This window comes from Petromyzon marinus, chromosome 27 (assembly GCF_048934315.1).
Source record: "Petromyzon marinus isolate PM22_M1 ecotype Great Lakes invasive population chromosome 27, UKy_Petmar_22M1.pri1.0, whole genome shotgun sequence".
Classification (NCBI taxonomy): Eukaryota; Metazoa; Chordata; class Hyperoartia; order Petromyzontiformes; family Petromyzontidae; genus Petromyzon; species Petromyzon marinus.
The window spans coordinates 8,170,060-8,197,804 of NC_133693.1; the positions used below are offsets into that span (position 1 = coordinate 8,170,060).

Here is a 27,745-nt window from a genome sequence, read left to right on the forward strand (position 1 = left end):
CCTGGGTTTAACCAGGCTGGATGCTGTAATGAGCTCACAGATACTCGAATGTTCTGGACAGAGTCCCATAGTGAGCTTTTTTGGCAGGCAAGGTTGTGTTGGCTGCATGCCCAGCTACTGCATGCCAAAGCAATTTCACTTTGACCAGATAGAGGGGGCCAAATGGGTACAGCACAAGCTTGAGAGGAGATGACTGATGTGGTATGGGAAGATCTGGAACGCTGTAGTGATATCACCTTTACTTAGTGGAAAATGGACATTGTTGAGTATGTGTGTGCTTATGTATTTGTGTGGATGTGTGTGCATTAACAGGCTGAAGGAGACAAAGATCATCTCTCTTTTCTCATGGATGACAGTGATGATGAGCAAGAAGCTGCATCAGAAAAGAATCTCAATGTAGGTGGAGAACAAATTAATTTAATGATCCTCCCACAACTTATCCCATGGGCCTCAATCACCCCCTTGATTAGGATTGAACCAAGCGTGAAAGCACCTAGTTAGTTTCCTGCATGATTTAACTGGATTTTAGTTGTGGTGATTTACTGGTCTTATCTTGGGCACAATTGGCAGCATAAAAATACTGCATTAAATTGGTGTTTCACTAATTTGGCACGTTTTAGCTCTTGGAGTACATTTTTTGGACTTATTGACAAACAACTCATGCAATTTGTAGGGTTATTAAAATGTTGTCCAGATTATTGATGGTACTTCAGAAGTCACCAAACGCTCGTGAATGGAATTGATTAAGTTTTCCCTTGGATGACCCTCTCGTGAGCTATACTTGAGACTCGCGAAATCTTTTCTGGTAAAAAAAAAGCATTTCTTATATTATTATTCTACCATGTCATATTTCAGCACTATTCCCTGACACAAGGTGATCTGTTGCTGAATTGCCATTTGGAAACGTACCCACTCATGCCATCAATGGTGCAATTGAAATACAGCTGATTCCATTCTTCCTTCAAGTACAAATGAGAGAGAAATTACAAATGCGACTATACATACGAGCAACACAAATGAGAAAAGGTAATGTGCATATGAGGCACGGCCGATACAGAATTCAATGGCAAGACAGACTACAGAATTAATGTACACACTCAACAAAATATAATTATGTGCGGACCCCTAATCGTGCCGAATGTGTCTTCTACAGCCGAGGGACGTTTGGTCACACTTGTGAATCGACATGATGTGTTGTAACATAATGGGGCCAGAGGAAGCACACCACCTGGGTTGCGCCTGACGCTCGTGTCCTTTGCCGCCGCCAGGAGCAGCTGGAGGCGTTCAGGGAGCGCTGGCGCTCGGAGCTGAAAGGGGGCCGCCCAGGAGGGGGTACTGCCCGCGAGGGCCCCCTGCCCGGTGGTACAGCCCCGCAGCTGCCCGTGCCATCTCCGGTGCAGCCGGGGTCACAAGACCGAGCAAAGACAACGCTCGGCGCAGAAGAGCAGGTGCGGCGACAAGGGGGAGAGACGCTGGCAGTCCGAATTGTCACCGTCACCCATACTCGTTATTTAGGCTTGTAGCAATGCACTGGTTCCCTCATTAAAATGTATCATTACACTCTTGCTTAATAGATTCATATTGCTGCTTTATGACATTTCTGAAGCCAGCAGGGAAAATTGTAACCTATATACCTTTCAACGTATCGTTCTGGCACGGTTAGCTACGTATGTTGCGAAAGAAGTTGATAAAATGAGTACTCTCTGTAGGGATGTCAACAGTGATTTCCCTATGAATTGTGAATTCCAAGACCTGCTTCAATCCACGTGAAGTTCTTCATGCGATGGCTTCCTCCTACATCAAGGCGCTTCTTCAAGTTTATGTTCCCGTGTGAGATTTGCAGGGATCGGCTCGTCAGGTCATTTTGGTGCAACCTCATACCAACTTGAAAATAGTTGGCATGGCATTTTCTGTATCCCTACGCAGCTATGGGATCTGCTCCACAATGGTGCAATTTGCTTTGCAGATGTAAATAATTTAAGAGGAGGTTGAAATCTGATCTTCTAAAAATGATATTCAACGTGCACTATGTCACTATAAATTATTTCTTCGTTTATTTATTGTACATCTTTGGTAAATGAAATGTTATTTTGTGCTTAGGGATTGTTTTAAATGTATGTCTGTGCTGCATATCTGCAGTGGTCTGTTCAAAATTTACACATAATTTAAACCGGGTGAGAAACCGTTGAGAGTTAACCTCTTTTCAAGTAAGACTTGGGTTACAACAAATACAGAATGAAGATAAAATATGAGACCAAAAAGAAATTGGTTTAATAAACTACAGTTAATAAAACAAGAAATGAAATTTTTATCAATTAACTTTGCGATTTCATTAATACCGAGATATAGACCAAACATTTTATATTCACTCGGTTGAACAAGTTAAGCCAATACCATTACCCGAGGGGAAACGTGTGAAAACATTAACATGAATATTAAATAATCCGTTGTAAAGCACTGAATTCGATGCTGGCCGAGTGATCGTTGAATCCGTGTCAATTGGTTAATCGTAACAAGAGGCTGCACACCTGGTTGTACATGATAGGCCATTGCCAGCAGGTGGAGCTGCGTACCGCAGATCAGCTCTCCGGCCAGTGGCGTTTGGCCATCGCTGGCTCATTTAATCTAGCTGCGCCCGACAGAAGCCTACATACGCCCTTGTGTGACAGCCATGGGATTACATTTCTCTGAATTATTGTCGGATGCAAATCGCACTGTTGCTTCTGCACGTGCTCCATAGTGCCTGCTTGTCGGAGTTTAAGCTCAAGCGTGATGCATTGTATTTTTATCTCAGTGACGCTTACCTATAGTGACGTGCTGATGTATTACAAGGTACGGCAGTCGTTAAGTTGAAAGTCACTTTAAATGTTCTTCGTTTTTTTCCATTGGTGGCCAGGTGCTTATTTTGCTAATACCGTGGTAGAAACACTGAGCCAGCAAGCATTCAGAACCTGGGTTTAAATTTGGGTTTCAGCTGCTCGTTATTAAGCCAGGTTCTCAGGTTATTGATTTTATGGTCTTAGCCTGGTCAGCAATAACTGCACGTGAAAAAAACATCATTAGATTAGTAATTTCACGATATGTGACTGATCTCAGCTTGGAGATGTAACATTTTCCATTTCATTGACACTTATCAAACATTTATTGCAGGGCATATTAAAAGTATGTCCCTCATGTTGACAAAGGAGATTTGAAGCGACTTAAGTAATTCTGTAACAACATCTTTCAGGCCATTGACAATTTGGAGTATTGCCCTTCTCAAGATCTCCAGTGGGAATGTTTTCATGTAGTTACGTAGCACATTTGAAATATAACTCTGGGAAGATAAACATTGGTCAACCACGTCATATTAGACAATGGCTTTGAAAGATTACATCAGTGTAACAGTATACCATTTTCATGTGATTTGTATTGCTTGTAAATATCCTGTTATTAAACTTTCAATTTGATGTATCATGCTTGTAAGATTACGTTTTAATTGATGCATTGCCATGTGCCTAATGACAAGAGCCGTTTTTTTTTGCTGTGTATTCCTTGATGTCAACTCTTATCTGCAGAGGATCATGATTTGACGATGTTTGCGTTGTTGTGCCGTGTCAGTTCTATACAGTGCCATGAGATGCAGTCACATTTAGACGTTACATAAACCCACATTTTATCCATTTTGTCCTATTAAATGCTATATAAACCCACATTGTGTCCTATTAGCTATGTAAACCTACTTTGTAAATAAAGTATTAAACCTACTTTGTGTTGTATTAGACGCTATTTAAACCCACATTGTGTTGTATTAGACACTACGCCAACCCACATTGTGTTGTATTAGACGCTACGTAAACCCACATTGTGTATATTAGATGCTCTATAAACCCACTTTGTGTTGTATTAGACACTACGTAAACCCACATTGTGTTGTATTAGACACTACGTAAACCCGCATTGTGTATATTAGATGCTATATAAACCCACTTTGTGTTGTGTATTAGACGCTATGTAGACCCACGTTCTGTTTTATTCATCGCTCCGTAAACCCACATTGTGTTGTGTTAGACGCTACTTAAACCCACGTGTCCTATTAGACGCTATGTAAACCCATGTTCTGTTGTATTCATCGCTACGTAAACCCACATTGTGTTCTACTTGATGCTATATAAACCCACTTTGTGTTGTGTATTAGACGCTATGTAGACCCACTTTCTGTTTTATTCATCGCTCCGTAAACCCACATTGTGTCCTACTTGATGCTATATAAACCCACATTGTGTTGTGTTTTAGACGCTATGTAGACCCATGTTCTGTTGTATTCATCGCTATGTAAACCCACATTGTGTCCTACTTGAGGCTATATAAACCCACATTGTGTTGTGTATTAGACGCTATGTAGACCCATGTTCTGTTGTATTCATCGCTATGTAAACCCACATTGTGTCCTACTTGATGCTATATAAACCCACATTGTGTTGTGTATTAGACGCTATGTAGACCCACGTTCTGTTGTATTCATCGCTACGTAAACCCACATTGTGTCCTACTTGATGCTATATAACCCACTTTGTGTTGTGTTGCGTTGCAGGCGCGGGAGCTGTTCATTAGAGCTGCAGAGCTGGAGCAGGAGGGGGCTCTGTATGAAGGTACCCAACTCAGCACCCATTACTGGGATTAAAGGGGATTTGGAGCTTGTGATGACTGTGTTTCTCTCACCCGTAATCCTGATCCGGGTCACCACAAATCCGAGGGTTTCCCACTTAAAACATAACAATTACTCGTCTTCAAATCCCTTGCGAAACATAAAAATCACAACATTCAGGGTCAGTGTCAGCGTTGCGTTACTGTAAACATTTGCTCACAAATCACATCTGTTCAGTTTTTTTTTACGTTTGCGTGTTTGCCAGCAGTGATGGTAAGCTTAGCAAGAGTGACTTCTTAGGGAATCGATATTCTAAAAGAAACTGGTCAAACATTCCTCGGACACTCCTGAAAACGAGACTGTAAGAATTTCTGTAATGAAATAAGATAAATGTTTTTACAGTGAGGGAAAAAAGTATTTGATGCCCTGCTGATTTTGTACGTTTTCCCACTGACAAAGAAATGATCAGTCTATAATTTTAATGGTAGGTTTATTTGAACAGTGAGAGACAGAATAACAACAAAACCATCCAGAAAAAAACGCATGTCAAAAATGTTATAAATTGATTTGCATTTTAATGAGGGAAATAAGTATTTGACCCCCTCTCAATCAGAAAGTTTTCTGGCTCCTTGGTGTCTTATACAGGTAACGAGCTGAGATTAGGAGTACACTCTTAAAGGGAGTGCTCCTAATCTCAGCTTGTTACCTGTATAAAAGGCACCTGTCCACAGAAGCAATCAATCAGATTCCAAACTCTCCACCATGACCAAGACCAAAGAGCTCTCCAAGGATGTCAGGGACAAGATTGTAGACCTACACAAGGCTGGAATGGGCGACAAGACCATTGCCAAGCAGCTTGGTGAGAAGGTGACAACAGTTGGTGCGATTATTCGCAAATGGAAAAAAAACAAGAACTGTCAATCTCCCTCGGCCTGGGGCTCCATGCAAGATCTCACCTCGTGGAGTTGCAATGATCATGAGAACGGTGAGGAATCAGCCCAGAACAACACGGGAGGATCTTGTCAATGGTCACAAGGCAGCTGGGACCATAATCACCAAGAAAACAATTGGTAGCACACTACGCCGTGAAGGACTGAAATCCTGCAGCGCCCGCAAGATCCCCTTGCTCAAGAAAGCACATACATGCCCGTCTGAAGTTTGCCAATGTACATCTGAATGATTCAGAGGACAACTGGGTGAAAGTGTTGTGGTCAAATGAGACCAAAATGGAGCTCTTTGGCATCAACTCAACTCGCCGTGTTTGGAAGAGGAGGAATGCTGCCTATGACCCCACGAACACCATCCCCACTGTCAAACATGGAGGTGGAAACATGCTTTTGGGGTGTTTTTCTGCTAAGGGTACGGGACAACTTCACCGCATCAAAGGGATGATGGATGGGGCCATGTACCGTCAAATCTTGGGTGAGAACCTCCTTCCCTCAGGGCATTGAAAATGGCTCAAGAAGAAGTACATTAAGGTCCTGGAGTGGCCTAGCCAGTCTCCAGACCTTAATTCTATAGAAAATCTGTGGAGGGAGCTGAAGGTTCGAGTTGCCAAACGTCAGCCTCGAAACCTTAATGACTTGGAGAAGATCTGCAAAGAGGAGTGGGAAAAAATCCCTCCTAAGGTGTGTGCAAACCTGGTGGCCAACTACAAGAAACGTCTGACCTCTGATTGCCCACAAGGGTTTTGCCACCAAGTACTAAGTCATGTTTTGCAGAGGGGTCAGATACCTATTTCCCTCATTAAAATGCAAATCAAATTATAAAATTTTTGACATGCGTTTTTCTGGATTTTTTGGTGTTAGTCTGTCTCTCACTGTTCAAATAAACCTACCATTAAAATTATAGACTGATCATTTCTTTGTCAGTGGGCAAACGTACAAAATCAGCAGATCAAATACTCTTTTTCCTTACTGTATATGTTCAACAAGCAACCGCTGCGGTAGCACTCAGTTTTGCTGCTGACCCTGAGCTATTGGTTCATATTCCACATTACTTTGACAGCAGCCATACTCCCCCTAGGTTGGCAACAATCAACAATGGCTGTCGGTAATAAGTGGTGTAACATTGCGCAGTAAATTAAATGGGTAATTCAGACATAGTAGGTTCATTACGGTTACTGAGAGAAGAGATCTCAATGTGTAGGTTTCCTTCAGGGAAGCCTTCTTTCTGTCTTCAGGATAGACTGGTCCCTGTCCTAGAAATGTGGATATTCCACCACTGGCTCACTGCTTTCAATAGAAGCCTTATAAGGGCAGCCGTTTGGAATGTCTGAATTCGCTTTTCATTTCATAATATAGATTATGAGTAAGTGCAGTAATGTTATACTCTCTCCTTTGAAGACAAGTTCCAAGCTGGTGTAACTCAGAATAGCTTGGTGTCTGTATGGTTGCAGCAAACAGTAATGCCATCATGAAGCCTCGGTCCCCACCATCGAAGGCCGTCCAACAGCAGTGTTTTGACAACTTCCCTTCTGCAAAATGCTGGTCGTCCCTCAATTTTTCTTTTCATTTTTCTTTTTCTTACCGTTTTGCTGCCTCGCTTCCTAAGTCTTCCAAACTTCAGAGGGGCTAGGTTAGGTGAGGGTGGCGTGGTGTTGGAAACGCGGTGGGCGGGTGGGGGGGGTGGGCAAGCATCACCTGTGTGCGGTCGGGTCAGCGCCTGGCGTCTAAGCTGCCGCTGAAGTTTAGGGTTCGACTGGGGGCCGAGGCCGATGATGGAACGGCACGCATGCCTTGCACCGGAGATGGCGGAGTAGGGGAGGAGCGGGTGGGCGATGGCAGGGAAAGGCGGTCAGGGCCACTGGTCCCGTGAAACATGACACCGGGGAATTCGGTCAGGTGACGGTGGGGAGAGAGGGGCGGCTGTGCCGGAACGGCCTCTTGGTGGTTTTTTTTTTAACACTTTTTTTTTCTGTTGTTGCTGCTGCTGCCGCCGCTTTCTTTGTCACCGCCCGTGTTGGCCTGGCAGTTTGTCACTGATAAGAGCGAGAGCAACGTCCGTCATGGACTCTGTGGACAGGCACAATTTACCACAAGATGGAAACACAGCGGCACTCCTGTCCACCAAGCGTGTTCAATTAGTTTTGTAAACAGGGTAACTAAACAAGTCACATACCCTCTATGAGGCTTATCTTCATTGGCAGTCCTGAGCCAGTTGTGGAAATTCCACATTCGCATGATCGGGACCATTCTATACAAACAAAAACGTCTATTCCACCGAAGCAGTCTTTTAATTGTATCTATCTCACAAGGGTGATGATGGTGACAGTTGAGAAATAGTACTGCCAGGAAGTACGTTGTTTGACGGTCAGGAGTTAAAATCCTCATCAACTCAGCTTGTCATCCCTCTGGGTCAATAATATCAGTACTGTTTTCTGGTGAAGTCTGCATTGGTTGTCTTCACGATAGACTGACCCCAGCCATAGAAATGTAGAATTTCCACCACTGACTCGGGAGCCCTGAGCATAGATGTATGTTGCCTCATTTCTCCTTTTAAGCAGTTAGCTAATACATTTGAGAACACTTTTTTGTAATTGCCCCGCAAAGAACAATTTACTTAAGGAAATAATAAAATATTTACAATGTAATACATGAAATGATAAATTCTAATTCTCTTTGTAAATACTTTGTTGTTGTTGTTGGTTATGTGCCGAGCGTCTTGTCTCCTGTGTGGTTTAATCGTATTCATTTCAAATTGCCTGTAATGCGATACGAGCAAGTCAGCCCATGCCCGTCTCATGCTAAATGATGTAGCAAATGCCGGCTAAGTTGTCACGGGAGCGCCGCAAAGGCTGCGGCTGGCTGTCTTCGTTTCGTGCTGGTGACCGGAGAGCGGGCTGCCGGGCGAGCGCGCGGGAGCAGGAGACACGACCGCCAAATCGGACGGGGACGGCTGGCCGCCTTTTGTTCCAGCCTCAACGCCGCACGCACTTAGGGAGAGATTCCCATCTCGGCGGCACGGCCAAAACACATCACCTGGAGGATTTACCCCCACCTCCCCCCCCACCTCTTCACTCCTCCTCAGTGGTGATTGAGGCACCAGCAGGTTTTCTTTGCAAAAAAAAAAACAAATCCAATTGAAATAAACGTTGGGACAAGAAGAGAATGTGGCACGTAGGCTCGCGAGTCTATACGTGAGCATTAGCCAGGAGGCATTTGGGGTTTGCTGAAGGTGGCGATTGTTGCAGTTTACCAGCAAACAATTGCCAATGTCTGTGAAGCACGAATGGAAAACTATACATAAAAAAACAGTGCTCGGGGAAAATTATTCAGCTGTGCCCCCTAGTGTGGCTAAAGCGGGCCCCTTGGGACCAACTTTGGAAGTAGTTCTGTGACATCATCCTTCGGAGCGCCACCCTCTGCCCAACACGGTACACTGCTTGCCACGGGAGTTCCAAGTGGAAATTTGTGTTTGTCTGATCTTAACATTGGAATATTATTTGGAAAAATGGGCATAAGAATCACGTCCCAAACTAAAACTATGCACGAGTGGTCAGATGACCCAAGATATTTTGGAATGAAAGAGACTTAGTTTTTTAAGCTTTAACACATCTTTCAGTTTCACATTCTGCCAACAGGTTATCAATTTGGATAATAGACGAATACATTTTGATTTAAAGCTTTCGTGACTGCAGTAATTCATATTCTTAGTTTTTTCGGTAAAGTCACTTCCCTTCAACGTGACTTTACCGAAAAAACTAAGAATATAATAGACGAATAGTTGAGTGACGGTAATAAGTAATGATTTCATTGTAAAACAAAAACATCTGCCCATGTGGTTTACATGTGTAAATTAAAATATTTCATGGTTTGGGTTAAGTGACCTTGACTCAACTACTGCATACCAGTCTTTCCCAAACCTCTTGCAATGGAGACCTGGGAAAACACAAGAAATTAGTGCAAAGGCACGGGAAGAGCAATCGAAAACAAGTAGCACACAACGTACCATGCGCTCAACATTGTAGAATGTTAAGCATATGTATAATCTCGAAATAAGCTATCATCTCCGTTATAATCTGTCCACTGCTGGATGAAGGCCTCCCCACCCCATCGCCAATTCTCACAGTACGGCAATGTAACAATCCATGTGGCTCCCGCACACAGGATAATGAAACTAACAACTGGACATCTGTGGAAAATAACTTTATAGCTCATCGGATCCTGCCAGTATAAATAAATATTCTTATTCTGAACAAAAAAAACAATTTAAGAATTTTACCGCAATCTCGAAATGTGACATTGTTGATACGCTGGTGGTGGTGTGGCAGGGGGGGGCCTGTAAATCATTACATAAAATAGCAACAATTTTCTTTGTTGCTGGTTTTTGTTTTATCTGCGCTTCCAGCCATCAAGTTTTACCGGCAGGCGATGCAGCTGGTGCCTGACATCGAATTCCGGGTGAATGATTATGGGGGCGAAAATGGCTCTCCAGGAGACATGGACAATCGGTAAGCTTGGCCCGGTCCGCACGAAGCATAGTGGGGTTGTTGACACTGAGCGAGCATCGCCGAGCCTCCTGCCATCTCCCCAGTGCAGCGTCGGTCATTATAATTTCAGGAGAAAATGGCGCGATTTGCGCAGGGCCTTGTCGACGGAGTGATCTCTGAAGTCCAATGCCTTGTCTGTGGCCATGCTGCACAATAACGCCACAGGAACAACTGAAGGGACCAGCAAGAAATGACGTCACAGGAGGTGCCTAATGGGAAAAGCCAGGAAGTGATGTTGTGTCACCCTGTTGTCAACCTCCACCCTCTTAAGTCTCTGAATTTACAGGCGTGTGCCACCACGCTTGAGTGTAGTCCATCGCTCGTAATATTAGCTGACCATTCTCCCCAAGTGGAAGTTGACAGTGAACGCACGAGTGAGTGGAAGCTCGCAGTCAATGAATGAGTGGATGGGTGGTTTCCTTCAGTGAGGCGGTGGAGGACAACGCGGTGACGAACCTCCTCACCTCCTTCCAAAGTGAACTGAGCCTGCAGGAGGCTCAGCCGAAACTGTGCCGGCGAGACACCGAGTCGAGGCAGACGCACATTTCCGGTGAGGGAGAACATTGGCACACACTCAAAGCGTACCCTTGAACATTCACACACCTACACACGCTGACATACCCGCATGCACTCGCACACAAACATCCGTACGCACTTGCAAGGAGTCGCTTGCCTGCATGCACGCTTGCACGCATCCACAAGCGCTTGCACACGCGTCCACTGTTTTACCTGCACACACACAACCGCACAGTTGCACACACACACTTGCTCGCGCACACATATACGCTCAGAAGCACGCATGCGCTCACATATTCCCACACTCAAATACACATGCTTCCATACTTGCAATCACGCGCTGCACTCTATTGCACACACTTGCACACGTGCAAACCGGTACATAGCCGCGCGCTCGCACACCGATATTCATCCGTACCCATATGCACATTGATACACATGCCTGCACAACGCTACACAGGACATGAATATACGCACACATACTCGCACATTCGCACGCCAACACAAACACGCACGACTGCCGTCCTCATGCTGTCTTCACTCCACCGTATTCGTACTTTAAAATGTCGCATTTTCGCGTGCGCATTTTGAACTCAGTTCATGTGTTTCATGCGTTCACTCTCGGATGAGATGGCATAGAGCAATGAGTCGTGATTGCTCTACTGAGGTCCGCATGCGATCCCACAAGGCAAACGCGACCGCCTCTTATTTTCCCTCCTTCATATCTTTCCCTCAATTTTTTTTTTTTTACCACGCTCATATCTCATAATTTTGCATCATTTGTTTTCGTATGAAAACAAGGTTAAAGAAATCGACTATCTTTTCCCCAGCGCTTGAAACGTTTTTTTTGGTAAAACAAGCACAGACGCGCGTGGGCGTATCGCTCATCGTCACAGCAGACCGGGCCGTGCACGATAAGCGACAACACAGTGCCGTGCTTGTGAAGGTCCTTTATCGAGGGGTTGCATCGCAGGCTGATCCAAAAATCCACGGCTCGGGGGGAAGAAGGCTCTTGATTTTAGGCGTAAATTGTGCGTGGTACACTCGGAACGTTAACATTTCTTTGTTTTATCATTTTTATCACGTTATTGACATAAAAACATCTCTTGGCGCGTGAAAGCCCGAGAAGCCGTGAAGCCTACGTGCGATTTGTTTACAAGGTCGTGCCGTGTGCCTTGTTGAGTGTTGTCAAGCACTGCTCTTTTATTTCGTGGGGCTCCGGAAGTGCTTTCTCCTGAACCCGCCCATGCTGACGGCTCGTCACCAAGTGCCGCAGCTACACTAAATAAAGAAGTAATAATTGAAAGTCACAAATGTGCTTCGGATTTTTTTTCACCTCGGAGAAAGACGAAGGAAATGTCATTGTGAGGAAGTTGCTCTCTCCACGGTTTTCTTATTTTCTCTGGCTGTGACCGAGACACCACCGTCGTTGTAAATACATTCTTTTGTGCATCTTCATGACCCAAAACTTGACCGTAAAACCCCACCATTGACGTGAGCATTGTTTAGAGGGGGGAGAGAGAGCGCTGCACTTTTAACGCTATGCGCAGCGCCTGAGGCTCTCAAACGAAAATAACGACCACTCGGCGAAACGTGAGAGGGAAAAACATCTGAAAAAGAAACAACCCACGTGGCTCGCCTGCGATGATAAAACCAAGTGAGCGGCGGGTGACACAAAAGGAACATAAACGCGTTGCGTTTATCCACCCGATACGCACTGCTATTCTGGGTTATCGCTTTCCTAGATTCTGCAGATGCTCGGAAGTTCAGAGTCACTTTGATTGCAGTAAAACTCACTGAGCACCATGGCTGGCATAGTCCAAGCATGCTTTCTTGCTCCCTTTCTCCGAATATATCGCGGCAGATGAGATAAGCCAGATGTGCATCGCTCTATACCATCGCCGAACATCGCCACAAAGCTTCCTGCTGATTGGATGTTGAGCAATCCTTGGCTGATCGATTGGACATTGCGATTCCTGCAGGTGATTGGATGTTGAAATGGCTCCCAATGGTTGGATTTTGAAAGTCTAAATGTTAATTCGCGATTGGGGGTTATTCCTCCTGAGTCATTTGCCAAAATGTATGCCGCGAACTTGGCACTTCGTGACTGGCTTGTGTGCGTGGTGTCACAGGGGCTTTAGTCGGGATGGTGTGATTCTTTAATTCAAAGGGATTCTTATGCTCTGATGCATGCATCGAATTCTGCGTCGGGCTATGATTATATTTGCGTTCTGCAAATGATTCATTGGGGCTAATGGTTTAAATGAGTTCCACGTAACAAACGAGACGGACCACAAAAATGATATGGTTTGACAAATTGTGACGGTGCAGACTGTACGAATGAGATAGTACCGTTGAAATATGCATTATGGAACGGGCGGTTCCCAAGGATACCATGTGACATCTCGAGGGTTATGCGACACGGGTCACGGAATGTCAGTGGTCACGTTGGGTTAGGTCACGCGGGGTTTCTAAGGAGATTACTAAATTGGAATATACATAATAGTCATCGCCACCTACTGCAAAAGCTTGGCAGGATCCTCCTGAAAAAGATTAGTGGGACTCGGTGAGGCTTTGCTGGATAAATAAGTGTAAAAATATGTACGCGCATTGTGTGTGCACTAGCAATTCTAATGCCATGTATTTATCTGTCGAATGGAATTCGGTGAACCCATGAACTTGGACGCCTCGGCCATCCACATAGTTTGCTTGTGCCCTCTCGTGTTTACACCGTTTATTTTATTCCACGCCCATGTGATCCTCAACTTTCCTGCTGTGCAGTATGGTGTTTAAAAGATTACTTAAACTGTACGTGTGTTGTTCATGTGGAAATATTACATTGTCAATATTTAGTCATTAATTGTTATTAAGATGAGTTAAATGGCTTCGGTTTTAATGGCATGTAACTAAGAGCATCACAGTGATTTAATAAAATATTGAACTTATACGCTGGTAGGGGTATATGGACAGTTGAAAGGTCTGGTAGGGGACATGCGGCAAGCCAGAGGTTGTAAACCAATGCTATAGAACGTAAAGACCAGACAGTGCAGCTAAGACGGTCTAATCGAGACAAAAAAACGAACACAATCTTAAAGTGAATCACGCATATATTGTAAGAAATCGTAATTAGTAGATTATCGCACGTAAATAGTTTGATCGTACACATGATTTAAAGCACGTATCTTGAGTGTTATAACTGATTTAATTCGGTAAATCAATGCATTGTTACCTTCGTATTGGTCAGGTGTGGTCAACGGGTAAAGACGTATGGCAGGTTTGGAAGGCTTGGGCCTGCCGATTGAATTGCCTGAGAGGAGGCTCCGTTTATGGACTGGCTGGCGAGGCTTGTTTTGCCACACGATTGCCAGCCTACCTTTCCGATAAACATCGGCGCGGCAGAACGGAGAGTTTACCCGAGCGAGATGCCGCGACGGAATGTCTGCACAGTGGCCCAGCGGATGATGATATCTTGCCAATGTTACTCCCGAACGTGGAGAAAATCAACCCCCTTGGCCCCCAGCCTCTTGGTATGTAAAGCAACTGGAGACGGAGGTTCGTTAATTCCTGTGACGTGCGAGAGCCTCCGTGACTTGAATGTACGCGCGTATCGAGCGCGTGTCTGTGGACCTCTGGGCCATTGGCTGAGGCTGAAGAGGAATACTGGCAAATTCCTGTGGCGAGAGTTGTATGCTTTGTAGTGTGGTTTTTGCGTTGCAGACAGAGGGAGTAAGGTTTGTTAATGCAAGGGCAATTGCTTTGGTGCTGAGTGCTTGGAGCGCAAGAACCTGGCAGATGAAGCAACGCTGTCGGCGTTCGACTCACAATCGGAAGGCCGCAAATTCAAATCCTGGCCCAGTGTCAACTCAACCCATCACGATCACCTTTTCTGGGTCGATAAAATTAGTAATGCCACTTAATGCACGTCCTTTTGGATCAACTTGCCCACTACTATTAGCACGGTTGGCTACGTACGGTGCGAAAGAAGTTCTGCATACATGTGACTGGAATTTCCACCACTGGCTCTGGTACTGCCAGTGAAGATGAGCGTCGCCCCACACTCGAGTGAGCACGCAGACATGCTTTCGCTCGACGGTTTGCTTGCGGGGGGTGAGTGTGATGGTACTGCTCTATGCTCTGCCCGTGCTTTCGTTTCCCCAGCGCTGCCCGTGGAGGTGCTGGTGTATGTATTCCGCTGGGTCGTATCCAGCGATTTGGACCTGCGCTCTCTGGAGCAGCTGTCAATGGTGTGTCGGGGATTCTACATGTGTGCCAGGTCAGTAGCGGTCGACGTGAATCCAGACCGCTTTTATCTGTATTTGCGCTATGTTTGTCGCTGCCTCTATGGATGAGTGTCAAAATCAGAATGTTTATTTATGCTGGAAGAATCCGATGAGCTATGCAGCTCTTTTTCACAGCTTTCCAGTCGAGGCAGGTCAGAACGTTACAAAAACAACAAACAATACAAAAACATGATAGGCGTGCAAAGTATAGGAACGGTAAGCAAACTAATTGCCCTACACTTTAAAGAAGGCTTTCTCTGGTGTAGGCCAATCAGTTTCAAAGGCAATGCGTATATATTATTAGGGCATGTTTGTTTGCATGCTTTGCCACAAGTACGCGTGGTTAATGCAGACTCGATGCCTTGCAATAGCTGTTTGAACATCTTAACACCTGTTTTATTGCCAGAGAGGGTAAAACCTCGCCTTATTGTTTCGTCCAAATATACAACCCACCACATCCTGTCGACCAGGCGAGGTCGTATAACATCTCGCCATCGATTGTTCCTTGCAATCCCGATGGAATAGTTTGCAGGTAAATTTAAGTCGTCGGTTTTTTCATGTCGCTGCACAGGGACCCGGAGATCTGGCGTCTGGCCTGCCTGAGGGTGTGGGGCCGGAACACGGGCAAGCCGTCGCCCTACCTGTCGTGGAGGCACATGTTCCTGGAGCGAACGCGCCTGCGCTACGATGGTACCGCTCCCTCCGCCTAGGCCGCCTGCACAGCCCCCTCCCCGCTGTGCGGCTCCTCACCTCACGGCAGTGACACCCTGTGACCTCGTGCCGTAACGAGCCGCCGCCCCCCACAGTTGACCTGTGACTGGCCATGTGACGATTGAGCGGTTAAAATCAAATTTTTTTTTACACAAGTGCGTGCATCGAGTTGCGTGTCATATAACGATTGTTTTAAATGTTTAAACATTTTTTTTTTTATGTATGCATGTGATACACTGATGTTATATTTAGGCAAACTGAGCGAACACAAAGTTAAAATAATAATTTTTTAGGCTGTTGGTTGAACTGAAGAAATGAGACGAGTACAAATGACACGGTATCGACAAGCGAGAGCACTAATCGAGATTGGAGAGGCAGTAAAAAGAAAGGCAGACAACTATAGGTGATTTAAGATAGGCATGATGATCCCCAGACTTCACACATGATGATCATCGACTTTGACCCTCGCGTGCCCATAGCTCCATGCGTTAATTAGCGCTGCTCTGCGGGATGCAGGGGTGTACATCAGCAGAGTGAGCTACATTCGCCAGGGTGAGCAGTCCCTGGACGGCTTCTACAGCCCCTGGCACCTGGTTGAATATTTCAGGTGAGTCGGGCGAATCAAGTGGATAGATTTCAACCATTAACCCTTTCTCGTTCCAATGACGTACGTGTATGTACGTGTACGTCATCAGTTTTTCTTCCACATCTTGGTCACAATCGGAAGTAAAAGGCCATGCTGGAGGGTGTGTGGCATGGTTTGGCGTTGGCTGTCATAGAGTACAGTCGTGTCGCTACAGTTTTCTGCGGTGTGTACAATTATCCTTAAAAACAATGGCGCTATGCCTCACAATAAAGCGAATGCTAACCGAATCTAGTTTGAATGCTAACCGCTTGCGCGTTCCGAGATTCAGTGGTGAACGGGACCCACCCTGCAACTTACAGGTGTCTCGAAATGTGAAAGGGTTAAGTTGTCAAGCAATAAGGATGTGTCTGGTTGTGCTGGGCGGGACGTGCGGAGAATGGGTGAGGGCGATTAACAACACCTCCATTGGGGTGATGTTCACGAATCTGGTGACCAAAATGGAAGCCCTGAGAGCAGATGTTGGGATCCTGTTTGGGCAGATCTTGGAAGTCGAGTTTCTGTTGTGGAGCAGCAGAGGGATCTGTGGAGGGTAGAACGCATTGGAGAGGTCTGGTGACATCATCAGCTTTGTCCTTGATGACATCTTGGCCTTGATGTATCTGGGCAAGTGGCACTGCGGTTGGAGCACTTGACTCGCAATCTAATATTGGAAGTTGTATCCCAGTCGGGGGGCCAAGTCAACCCATCATCTCTGGGGTCAATGAAATGCATACCACAGTGTGGGAAGTCATCACAGTTTGGTCGCTGGATAAACTTGGCCACCGCCATAGGATGTGGAATTTACACTATAGGCTCAATCCCACAAGTAAAGATGCCAGTTTCATAAACTAGTTGGTTAATTTCATGCCTTGGGTTGGTGTTTAAAATTACCAAAGCCCATGGGCTTTGAGGTTGCTTTGAGATGGCAAGATAGCAAGGAGAATCTTGCACCCGTGTGTGGACCTTTGAATGTTTTTACATTATATTTGTGGATTGTCTGCATATTTCCATTTATTACTACATGTAAAACCTTCATTAGTAAGAGTCTTGAGACAGGCTTTTCTGGGTCAGTACAGACCAACTTCTTCCATTGTTCTATTGGAGTTAGTGCACCTCTGTGGGAAAGTGCATTCCTGGTTAAGTAAAAAAAAATGTATTGTCCTCTATAAACAGGTAACGCTTCACCAGTTAAAATGAACACACTTTCACTCTAGACCAATCCAACCGTGTTCATGAAAATATATCAAGTATTATGAATGTAAATTGCATGCAATAGTATAAAAATGTTACCTTTCAGCTCATGGAACAAACGAAACACGATACATGAAGCGGACAATGCAAATGAGACAAAAAATCGGGTCTTGAACGGTTGACCGCTTTGCAGAAGGGGGGGTGGTAGATCACTGGATGCCCGGCTGCCTCCGGGACCTCCGTGCGATGTGTCCGTGTTGACGACAGGTATCTGCGCTTCTTCCCTGACGGGCTGGTGATGATGCTGACAACTCCAGATGACCCCCAGTCCATCGTGTCACGTCTGCGCACAAAGCACACGCGGTAAGCAGCGAGCAACGTCGCATACAGGAGCCGTCATTCAAACCTCGCATGCCACCTACTCTGTACGTACGCACTTTTATAGCCTTCTTGTCAGGCGATGACTGGATGAGAACCTCCCCACACTGGTGGGTCGTGTTGGTTGTTTGACTACACTTCACCGCGCTGGTCAGTAGGCATTAGTGAAGGTTTAGAAGAATCGGTTCAGATGTCATTCGACCATAATGGTAGTTGTGGACAGGAATTGAAGTGTGGAGTATTTTAAGTGTAGGAGATGCATCCAAAACCGACTTGCCCTTGCCGCCTTGTTTAAAGTTCTCTACTCATTTTAAGTGTCTCTCTAACATTGTCTGAAAGTGGCCCAACTCATATGTCCCAACTTGTGGCTTTTGTTGTATTTATAACCATTTAATGGTTTTTCATAATTTTGTCTTCTTTTGTTGAACGTCTGCGTTGAGATATGTATTCTAAAACGTTCTCCCGTTTATCTGTCCCTAACAACCTGTCACACCGCAGCATTGACGCTGTGTTGTACGGCCACTTCCGTATGACACAGGACACTAACGGGGACACGCGTGTCCTCTCCATCCTCACCAAGAGGCCCGACAAAGAGGTGAGGGCCTCTTGCCCAGCACGGCATTGTGACTGAAACCAAAGCAAAGTGACCTCTTAATAGATCGTTGAGCCAGTGCTATCATCCCCTTGTTTAGAGCATTGAGCCAGTGGTGGAAATTTCACATTCCTATAGCAGGGGTGAGTCTATGCTGACTTTTTCGCAGAGTGGTAGTAATTTTATCAACCCTGGAGGGATGATATGCTGAATCAATCATCAACCAGAATTTCAACTTGGAACCTTCTGATTGTGAGCCAATCGCAAAACGGCCAAGCCTCAAGAACATTTAACTAAATACCTTTCAAACACGTGAACCAATTTTAGGTGCATAAAAGGCCATTTAAAAACAATTTGTTAAAATTACACCAATCCCTTAAAGCCTATTCACACAAATGATAAAATAGCTTTTATATATATAAAAAAAGTATTAATCACTGAGTGTCGTTGTGGTGAACGCAACTAATGGAGGTCTCTGTGCTATGAGTTCTTTAGTGGACGGGGTGGGGTGGGGGGTGGTGCGCTGATGTGGTGGGGAGTGATCTCTGTCGTGAGTTCATTAACGTGGCGGCTGTGCCTTACGCATGCACACGCGCGCTTGATCTCGTGCAGAGGGGCGGGGATTTCCAGCGCTACCGCCGCTACCGCCGTGTGGCACCGCCCGAGTCGGAGCAGCGCTTCCACGTGGACCTGCAGTTGGTGTGCGGGGGGCGGCAGCGATTCAACAAGCTGTTGTGGCTGCACCATTCATGCCAAGTCACCTGCCGGTGGGTGCACGTGGGCATCGGGGCGCGCCTAGAGGCATGGGGGGAGGGGATTGCGCGCAGGGAGGTACGGGGGACGATGAGCTGTGTTGCGGTGTCGAGTTGTGGATTGTTGCGGTGAGGTGTTGGGGTCGTGCGCTGGATGGTGTGGTGTTGGTGTGTGTGGTGATGGGTGTTTGTGACCGCTTGTGGTGTCTGGGATGTGTGCATGCCTTAAATCACTTGATGTTTGGTTTGTCATTTCACGTGTCTTATTCCAACTGTTAAAGATTAAATAATTTCGGTTTGGTTGAAATGCAAAAAAAACTAAAATTTCACCTTACTGTGTATATAGACCCATATTTAAGTTATTTGTGTGACATTTTCCAGGGCCATTCTCCAAAACAAGGTGGAACACCTACACCCGGGCAAATATAGAAACTTCACAAGGCAGTCCTTAAATATCAAGCTTTTAAAATAGGGTTTAACATTCATAAAAAAACATTCAATGCATTTCTCTTGTAATTATCCATAAAATACAAATTTCCTGAGTCTTAAAAGAGGGTGGGGGGGGGGGGGGTCGATCACTCGCATCGCTCCCCCTTGTATCCTCCACTGCACCTAGAGAGAAAAATGTCTCCCCTTGCTCTTACCTGACTTCTCTCTTTGCTTCCAGGGCAACTGGTGAGACGGTGGTGTCCAACTTTGACATAGACAAGAAATACGCCTCGTTCTTCTTCTCCCGGGTCAAAAGCTTCACAGCCTTCTCGGAGGGGCCCCTTTAAGAGAACGCCCCACCCCCTCAAGAGTGTATACCCAGCCTGCAGGAGGGGAGTGGTATAGGGTCACGTGTCTTGAATTAAGAGGTCGTGGTTTACAAACCAGGGCGGCAACAGATCTGTCACGTCACCACTGCGTAGATGTTATGGAGACATAGCGTCTTCACATGTTCTTTAAAAAATTAGTTTTGAGGTTAAGTGTTCATACTTGTCTTATCCCAAATGTCTTGAGTCTTGGTCTTTTCTGGATAAGTATATCATTATTATAACCTGATTTATTTGTATAGTTTGTTAAGCATGGGAGGGCTGTGAAAGAACTTACCCCATTTTCATTGAGTCTTACCACACGTTTGTACAAATTCTTTAGCAATTTTAAATGATTGCTGTGAAATATACAGAGTACATTTAGGAAAATATTATTGGGTGTTCAAAAGACCCGAAAGGAATTACTGCAAACAAAAAGGTTAAATATTGAGTAGAAAATTTAAAACTTTGAAAGCTCCCTTGATTGTGATTGTTAAAATTATATATGACTCAAAAGGAAATGTAATCTGAACGTAACATCCTGAGACCTTGTGAGAGAAGGTCTGAGTGGGTTGCTTTGGTGGTAAAATTGCCTCTCCAAAATATCTATCACATTCTACAAGAGTATCAAGTACCTGTCGATGGGACCTTTTTGCCAGTATAAAAAAAAGTATCTGTTTGGCGTTTGAATATCTTAACACCTGTTTTTATTACCAGAAAGGGTAAAACCTATTATTATTTTTCATAATTTATAAATCTATCTGCCTGGTGTAAAGGTAACATTCAGTCCAGACAAGTTGACTCATCTAGACCGACCTCTTACTCCGACCCTTCCCCTTCTGCTTTGCTTGCGTGGCCCTTGCCCAGCAAAAGATTATTGACCCGTGTGAGATTGCTGTCCAAACCTGCCATGGATTTCACTGGATTGGCACCTACAATCGTGTAGCTTTCAATCGCCGTGAGGCTGTTGTGTTACTCCCAACATGGAATGCACTGACCTGGAGTCAACCAACACTGCCCACCTATGTAGTCGACTCCCATGTGTTTGAATTGCACATCTTGACCTATACAGCTGCCACAGAATACTTTTGCTTTGTCAATTCAGTTGAATCGCACTTGCGTTTAACCCCGATATCTGATTTTTCTCATAATCGCCACCCGCCAGGAATCTACCAACCAATCGCAAACTTCGTTCAGGGCAGGCAAACAGTGATTGGCCAGTAGCCCGGTTGCTTGTTTGATCCCTTGTAAAGGTTAATGTCAAGTTAGGCTTAAAGGGGAATGCAGTGCGGCTGCAGGTGAAGCACCTTGATTATATTTGCGCTATCTGCGGTGAAATCAAAAGACTCATTTTTTCCGTTGTCATGCTGCGTAGAATGTTTTGTTGAGCCATGATTCTGAGAACTCTCTTTACGCAACAAGTGCATAATTGCAAGCTTCCCACCGGCCCAATTATATGACAGAAACCATAGAGGGCACACATAAATTAAAGTAATAGTGAACAGCATATCCAAAGCGAATATTACATTTAAAAAAAAAATCTAAAAATGAAAGCTTGTGAACATCTTTCCACACTCATACATTGTTTAGTGAGCGAGACCATTGTTTTAGGGGGCGCTGGTGAAGTTATTGCTCAACAGAAGGCAGATTAGTTTCGGATGAAAACAGGTTTCATCATTAGACAAGTAACAATACATCGACGCATCCATTCGTAATGATTTTTCGTCTTGCTACACATGCAGTGAATCATGCATGTGAGAATCGATTATTTACAACTTAAGCAAATTATATGCAAATGAAAGCTTGGAAGTGTATGAAACTAGAAAAAATGTATACAGTGAGGGGAAAAAAGTATTTGATCCCCTGCTGATTTTGTACGTTTGCCCACTGACAAAGAAATGATCAGTTTATAATTTTAATGGTAGGTTTATTTGAACAGTGAGAGACAGAATAACAACAAAAAAATCCAGAAAAACGCATCAAAAATGTTATAAATTGATTTGCATTTTAATCAGGGAAATAAGTATTTGACCCCTCTGCAAAACATGACTTAGTACTTGGTGGCAAAACCCTTGTTGGCAATCACAGAGGTCAGAAGTTTCTTGTAGTTGGCCACCAGGTTTGCACACATCTCAGGAGGGATTTTGTCCCACTCCTCTTTGCAGATCTTCTCCAAGTCATTAAGGTTTCGAGGCTGACGTTTGGCAACTCGAACCTTCAGCTCCCTCCACAGATTTTCTATGGGATTAAGGTCTGGAGACTGGCTAGGCCACTCCAGGACCTTAATGTGCTTCTTCTTCCTTTGTTGCCTTGGTCGTGTGTTTTGGGTCATTGTCATGCAGGAATACCAATCTACGACCCATTTTCAATGCCCTGGCTGAGGGAAGGAGGTTCTCACCCAAGATTTGACGGTACATGGCCCCGTCCGTCGTCCCTTGCCTTTGATGGGGATGGTGTTCTTGGGGTCATAGGCAGCATTCCTCCTCCTCCAAACACGGCGAGTTGAGTTGATGCCAAAGAGCTCCATTTTGGTCTCATCTGACCACAACACTTTCACCCAGTTGTCCTCTGAATCATTCAGATGTTCATTGGCAAACTTCAGACGGGCATGTATATGTGCTTTCTTGAGCAGGGGGACCTTGCGGGCACTGCAGGATTTCAGTCCTTCACGGCGTAGTGTGCTACCAATTGTTTTCTTGGTGACTATGATCCCAGCTGCCTTGAGATCATTGACAAGGTCCTCCCGTGTAGTTCTGGGCTGATTCCTCACCGTTCTCATGATCATTGCAACTCCACGAGGTGAGATCTTGCATGGAGCCCCAGGCCGAGGGAGATTGACAATTCTTTTGTGTTTCTTCCATTTGCGAATAATCGCACCAACTGGTGTCACCTTCTCACCAAGCTGCTTGCCAATGGTCTTGTAGCCCATTCCAGCCTTGTGTAGGTCTACAATCTTGTCTCTGACATCCTTGGAGAGCTCTTTGGTCTTGGTCATGGTGGAGAGTTTGGAATCTGATTGATTGATTGCTTCTGTGGACAGGTGTCTTTTATACAGGTAACAAGCTGAGATTAGGAGCATTCCCTTTAAGAGTGTGCTCCTAATCTCAGCTCGTTACCTGTATAAAAGACACCTGGGAGCCAGAAATCTTTCTGATTGAGAGGGGGTCAAATACTTATTTCTCTCATTAAAATGCAAATCAATTTTTAACATTTTTGACATGGGTTTTTCTGGATTTTGTTATTCTGTCTCTCACTGTTCAAATAAACCTACCATTAAAATTATAGACTGATCATTTCTTTGTCAGTGGGCAAACGTACAATATCAGCAGGGGCTCATATACTTTTTTTCCCTCACTGTATAAACAATACAAACACGACGTTAAAAATGAGACGAAAAAAGAACGATTCTGGAATCGGATCGTGACCTCCAAATGTGATTATCGAATCTCCGGGGGTGTGTTCTGGTTTTTGACTTGTTACAAGCCTGGTTGCCACCTTTGAGCAGAGAAGTGCCACTGCCTGTAACGTGCTGCATTTGTTGTAGAACAGCGGTAACGAGAGGTGGCGAGATCCTTTGTGTCTCCTTTGGAGTTTTTTGGAGTTGTTGATCCCTGGCTTTGAACATCTCTGAACATTGTGGCCTTCCCGCTAGGAGACCAATTTAGCGATTCACTTCTAGTCATGGTCTCCTCCGGGTTCCAGCCAGCAACGTCTGCTCGACTCGATCTCTTGGCATGGCCAGTCGGTACGGTTTTTGACGTTTGTGAATGTAATGCTGTAGATTTAAGATTAATTTAAAACACAACAACAAAGCACTTAATTGCTACCTGCGGCAAGCCGGATTGACATTTACACCAAATACTCTGAAAAGGCAAATTCAAAATGCAGCCGGTGATAGTTAATTGCCAGTGTGAGCGGTTCAGCACTAAACGTGAGCAAATTGATGAGCGGAGTTTTGCAAGAGAATTCAGACCAATCAATGGATGGTCTGTAAACTTCAGTTCCTGATCGCAAGTCTATATGAATTCATGAAATCTGATCATGGGCTTTCCATTCAGAATCAGAATATTCTGCAGGAATCCGATGAGCTATAAAGCTCTTTCACAGATGTCCAGTGGGGGGGGGGGGGGGGGGGGGATAAAAACGTTTATAACAACAAACAATACAAAACTATGATAGTGCAAAGTACAAGAAATGTAAACAAATCACCCAAACACGTACAAATACAACTAAACCATCCCCATCCGACCAGGCAAAGCCCACTGAGGTATTCAAATATTATCGACACAACACTGTGTAACACAATTTTTGTTACTGGGTACTAAGTGTTATTTTTTTAATTGCTTATGCCTAAAAAGTTTAGAGAATGGCTCTTACTCTTTGATGACGGTTGCTTGTGTTGCAATCGAAACGTCGTACTCTATTATTTGATTAAATTTCCTTCTACAGGACCTTACCGAAAGAACCAAAAGGTAATTCCTGCAGTCACGAAAGCTTCAGATAAAGTTGAAAATGGATTTCGATTTAAAGCTTTCGTGACTGCAAGGATTCATCTTCTTTGGTTTTTTTCGGTAAAGTCACGTAGAATGAGAATAAAATAATAAATTGATAAAATAAAATAACACAATAATATTCTCACGACGTTTCGGCCACGAGACTGTCTGGAGGACAGTGCTGTCCTCCAGACAGTCTCGTCCCCTTCACCTGATGAAGGCCACTTGTGTTGTGGCCGAAACGTCGTGAGAATATTATTGTGTTATTTAAAATGGATATTATTCCCCACAATGACTTTGCTTTTGTGACCAGGACTTTATGTGAACGAAAGACACAAAATGCACACTGCGTTGTCTCATTGAAAATAGGTAAATTTAAAAATATCACTGACCTGGTCACAAAAGCAAAGTTTGTGGGGAATAATAGCCATTTTCTGTACTTTTGAGGCATAAGCAATTAGGAAATAACACTTACTACCCAGAAACATTTTTTACACGTAGTACTCAAACTGTAAATGTGGATTCACTCTTCAACACACCGGTGGGCTAAAGTAGTGAACTTTGTCTTTTGTCAACGTGACACTTTTTTTGCTGATTGGCCGTGTCGGGTGGTGGAGGGTTACGACACATTTATAAATAACGCGATCTAACCCAAAAACCTTTATTATGAACAAATTTTTGTTTGTTACACAGTGTATAGTTGCACATTTTTGTGAACAAGCGAATGTAGTAATGATTATTGGTGTAGAAGGTCAATCATTTACATGGCACATAATTCTACTGCTACCTTTCACTGCAAATGTTTACACTGGCAATTAAAGTCGTGAAGGTGAATTGAGCCAAGAGAGGCTTTGTTCGCCACAGAAAATTGTAATTTCAAATTCCGGTTGCCGTAGCCGCATGTATATAACGTACAGCTCGCCATTGTTAAATAATTTCTGTTAAATTCACCGTTCAGATGGCTTTATTCAAAACTCAAAGGGTGGAAGTTGAAAGATGACTTTGCAGATTAATCAAAGGAAGAAATGTAAAAAAATCTTATTTTTTTTGTTGGCAAAAAAATCTTATTTTTTTTGTTGGCAAAAAAATCTTATTTTTTTTGTTGGCAAAAAAATATGGATTTTGCAATGCAGTGTGACAAATGTCTTTACCCCTTGAGTAATGTAAGCCATCGTTAACGAAACTTATGTGCGAGCGCTACAATTTCTACTTGTGTTTTACTTAGCATACGTTAAGTGTTCTGCTTTATGTTGCGGCGAAATGTGAAAGAGGTCTTCAGTTGTAGGGGGGACTGGAAGTGCACAAACATGTGAACGTAGTTCAGTTTGTGCGTCAGACTAAAGAATTGCCAAAGATTTTAGATTTCTGTTAAATTTATATTAGAGATAACTTTGACGTCATTCAAGAGAATTGACAGTTGTGCTGGTGGCTCTCTGTTCGTGTGCTGTGACGAACAGCCAATGCCTAAAAAGTGGCCTGTTCCTCTTAAACCAGTGTTATCGACGAATGTGTCGAGTGTCGTTTACGCTGGGGTCATCGGCAAAAAGCCACATTAACAAATGTACCCAACAAACACGATATACTGGTACATTTGACATGTTATAAATCAAAGAGGAGGGGACCACACATTGAACCCAGATGTATACCCTTTGAAATAACAAGTCCATCAATACCAGATTTAGTTTCTGGCTATATTACAAATAGTCTTGCATTGGTGCTCCTTGGGGAAGAAAACAAGTTAAATATCACAGCTTTATTTTATGACCAAACACAAATATTTTGGCACTTGATTCAGATGTCAATTGCACGCACATTAATGTAGTCACCTAATTTAAATGTATCGGGGCGTATTTACTTATTGACGGAACTCCCGACGACTTGGCCCATCGTTGGCCGATGGAGATATTGGCACCTTTTCAACGAAAATCGGGACAAGAAAAACAATCGTCAACAATGCGCGAATCGGACGCAGCCCGTGAAAGAGATTCATCCAGCGCATGGCTATGTTCATCATAATAAGAGCACATCAGATTATATATTTAATAGTGTCTTGCTGGCTATGACTGTACATCTCGATGTCAGAAACTCTCCCACAATTGAACGCCTCTTTGGGGTCTGCATTTTATTAATGTCTTACAACTTTAGTTCAATGTTCATGTGAGCTCATGGGCTGTACCCGACATGGTACTGTGTGCTTGTGCTACTGCTGCCCTGTATGTTTGGCTCTGTTATAGAAGAGTTTTTATTTTGTTTTACGGCAGCTGTACCAAGTGTGTTCATCATTAAAAACATTTTGACTGCTGTACAACGTGTTGCACGTCGCTCATGAACATGACTTCACCCTGAAATGAATGCCCGCCGGCATGCCATCCATATCAGAACTAAGAAGAGAGGCAAGGAAGCTGAGATCGTGGTGCTGAATGCCAGTGTTAGGTGATAGAGTTGTATTCAGTCTTATAATTGTGTTTATGGTTCATGTTAAGTGTATGGTGGTGGTTAAGTTTGTGTTGGACTAGGGATTGTTCAGTTTTCGGATTGTGGTCATGGTTTGTGTTCAAGGCTGAGAATGTGATTAGGTTGTTAGGATTATAACTTTGGTAAATAATAGGATTGTGTATTCTTGGTTCTTTCGGTAAAATCACGTAGAAGGGAAACAAAATAATAAAAATATAAAACAAAATTATCACGACGTTTCGACTGCAACACGAGCAATCATCAGGTGTGAAAACCACAGCAAGAAAATTTGAAAAAAGTGGCGTTTTTTTACTTTACCACCACGGATAGCGATTTGGCAGTTCTTCAGATGGACGAGTCCATCTATGTTCGGAAAAGAGGAGGGGGGAGACGAAAATAATGGATGCAGTCTGAAAGCTACCGTAAGCATGAACAATCAATTAAGACCCTAAATGGATTATCAAATCCTTCCAATGATTGCTAAGCCAGAATCCATCTTCTCGGTTGAAATTGTCTCTGTGTTTGTATATGTGGATAGCCTCATGAACGAATCTTTCATGGTAGACAGATGGCTTGCAAAGAACCTCTGTCTTGGAGAAGTCAATGCCATGTGAACCTACTGAATTATAACAGTGATCTGCCGTGTTTTAGGTTTGTTTTGTGTTCACGAATGTGGTCCGAGATATGACGTTTGGTTTCTCCAATGTAACTTCTACCACAGAGGCAACTTAGTTTGTAGACGCCAGTGTACTGTATGTCCGGAATCACATCTTTTACAGACGGAACCAGATCACGGATTTTATGTAATGTGTTGAATCGGACCTGGATCTTGTGTTTATTC

At 44.1% G+C, this 27,745-nt stretch overlaps 1 protein-coding gene across 1 annotated transcript in view; it reads left to right on the forward strand.

The window, feature by feature from the left end:
- Positions 1 to 26,758, forward strand: part of FBXO9 (F-box protein 9) — a 30,000-nt gene extending 3,242 nt beyond the window's left edge. The window contains exons 2-13 of the mRNA XM_032961568.2: positions 313 to 396; positions 1,269 to 1,448; positions 4,574 to 4,631; positions 9,977 to 10,079; positions 10,544 to 10,668; positions 14,793 to 14,907; positions 15,486 to 15,604; positions 16,142 to 16,232; positions 17,709 to 17,804; positions 18,318 to 18,414; positions 19,024 to 19,178; positions 19,831 to 26,758. Of these exons, the coding sequence (XP_032817459.1) occupies positions 313 to 396; positions 1,269 to 1,448; positions 4,574 to 4,631; positions 9,977 to 10,079; positions 10,544 to 10,668; positions 14,793 to 14,907; positions 15,486 to 15,604; positions 16,142 to 16,232; positions 17,709 to 17,804; positions 18,318 to 18,414; positions 19,024 to 19,178; positions 19,831 to 19,939 (1,332 nt within the window). The 3' untranslated portion in view covers positions 19,940 to 26,758. The remainder of the gene's footprint in view (positions 1 to 312; positions 397 to 1,268; positions 1,449 to 4,573; positions 4,632 to 9,976; positions 10,080 to 10,543; positions 10,669 to 14,792; positions 14,908 to 15,485; positions 15,605 to 16,141; positions 16,233 to 17,708; positions 17,805 to 18,317; positions 18,415 to 19,023; positions 19,179 to 19,830) is intronic.
- Positions 26,759 to 27,745: the final 987 nt, after the last annotated feature.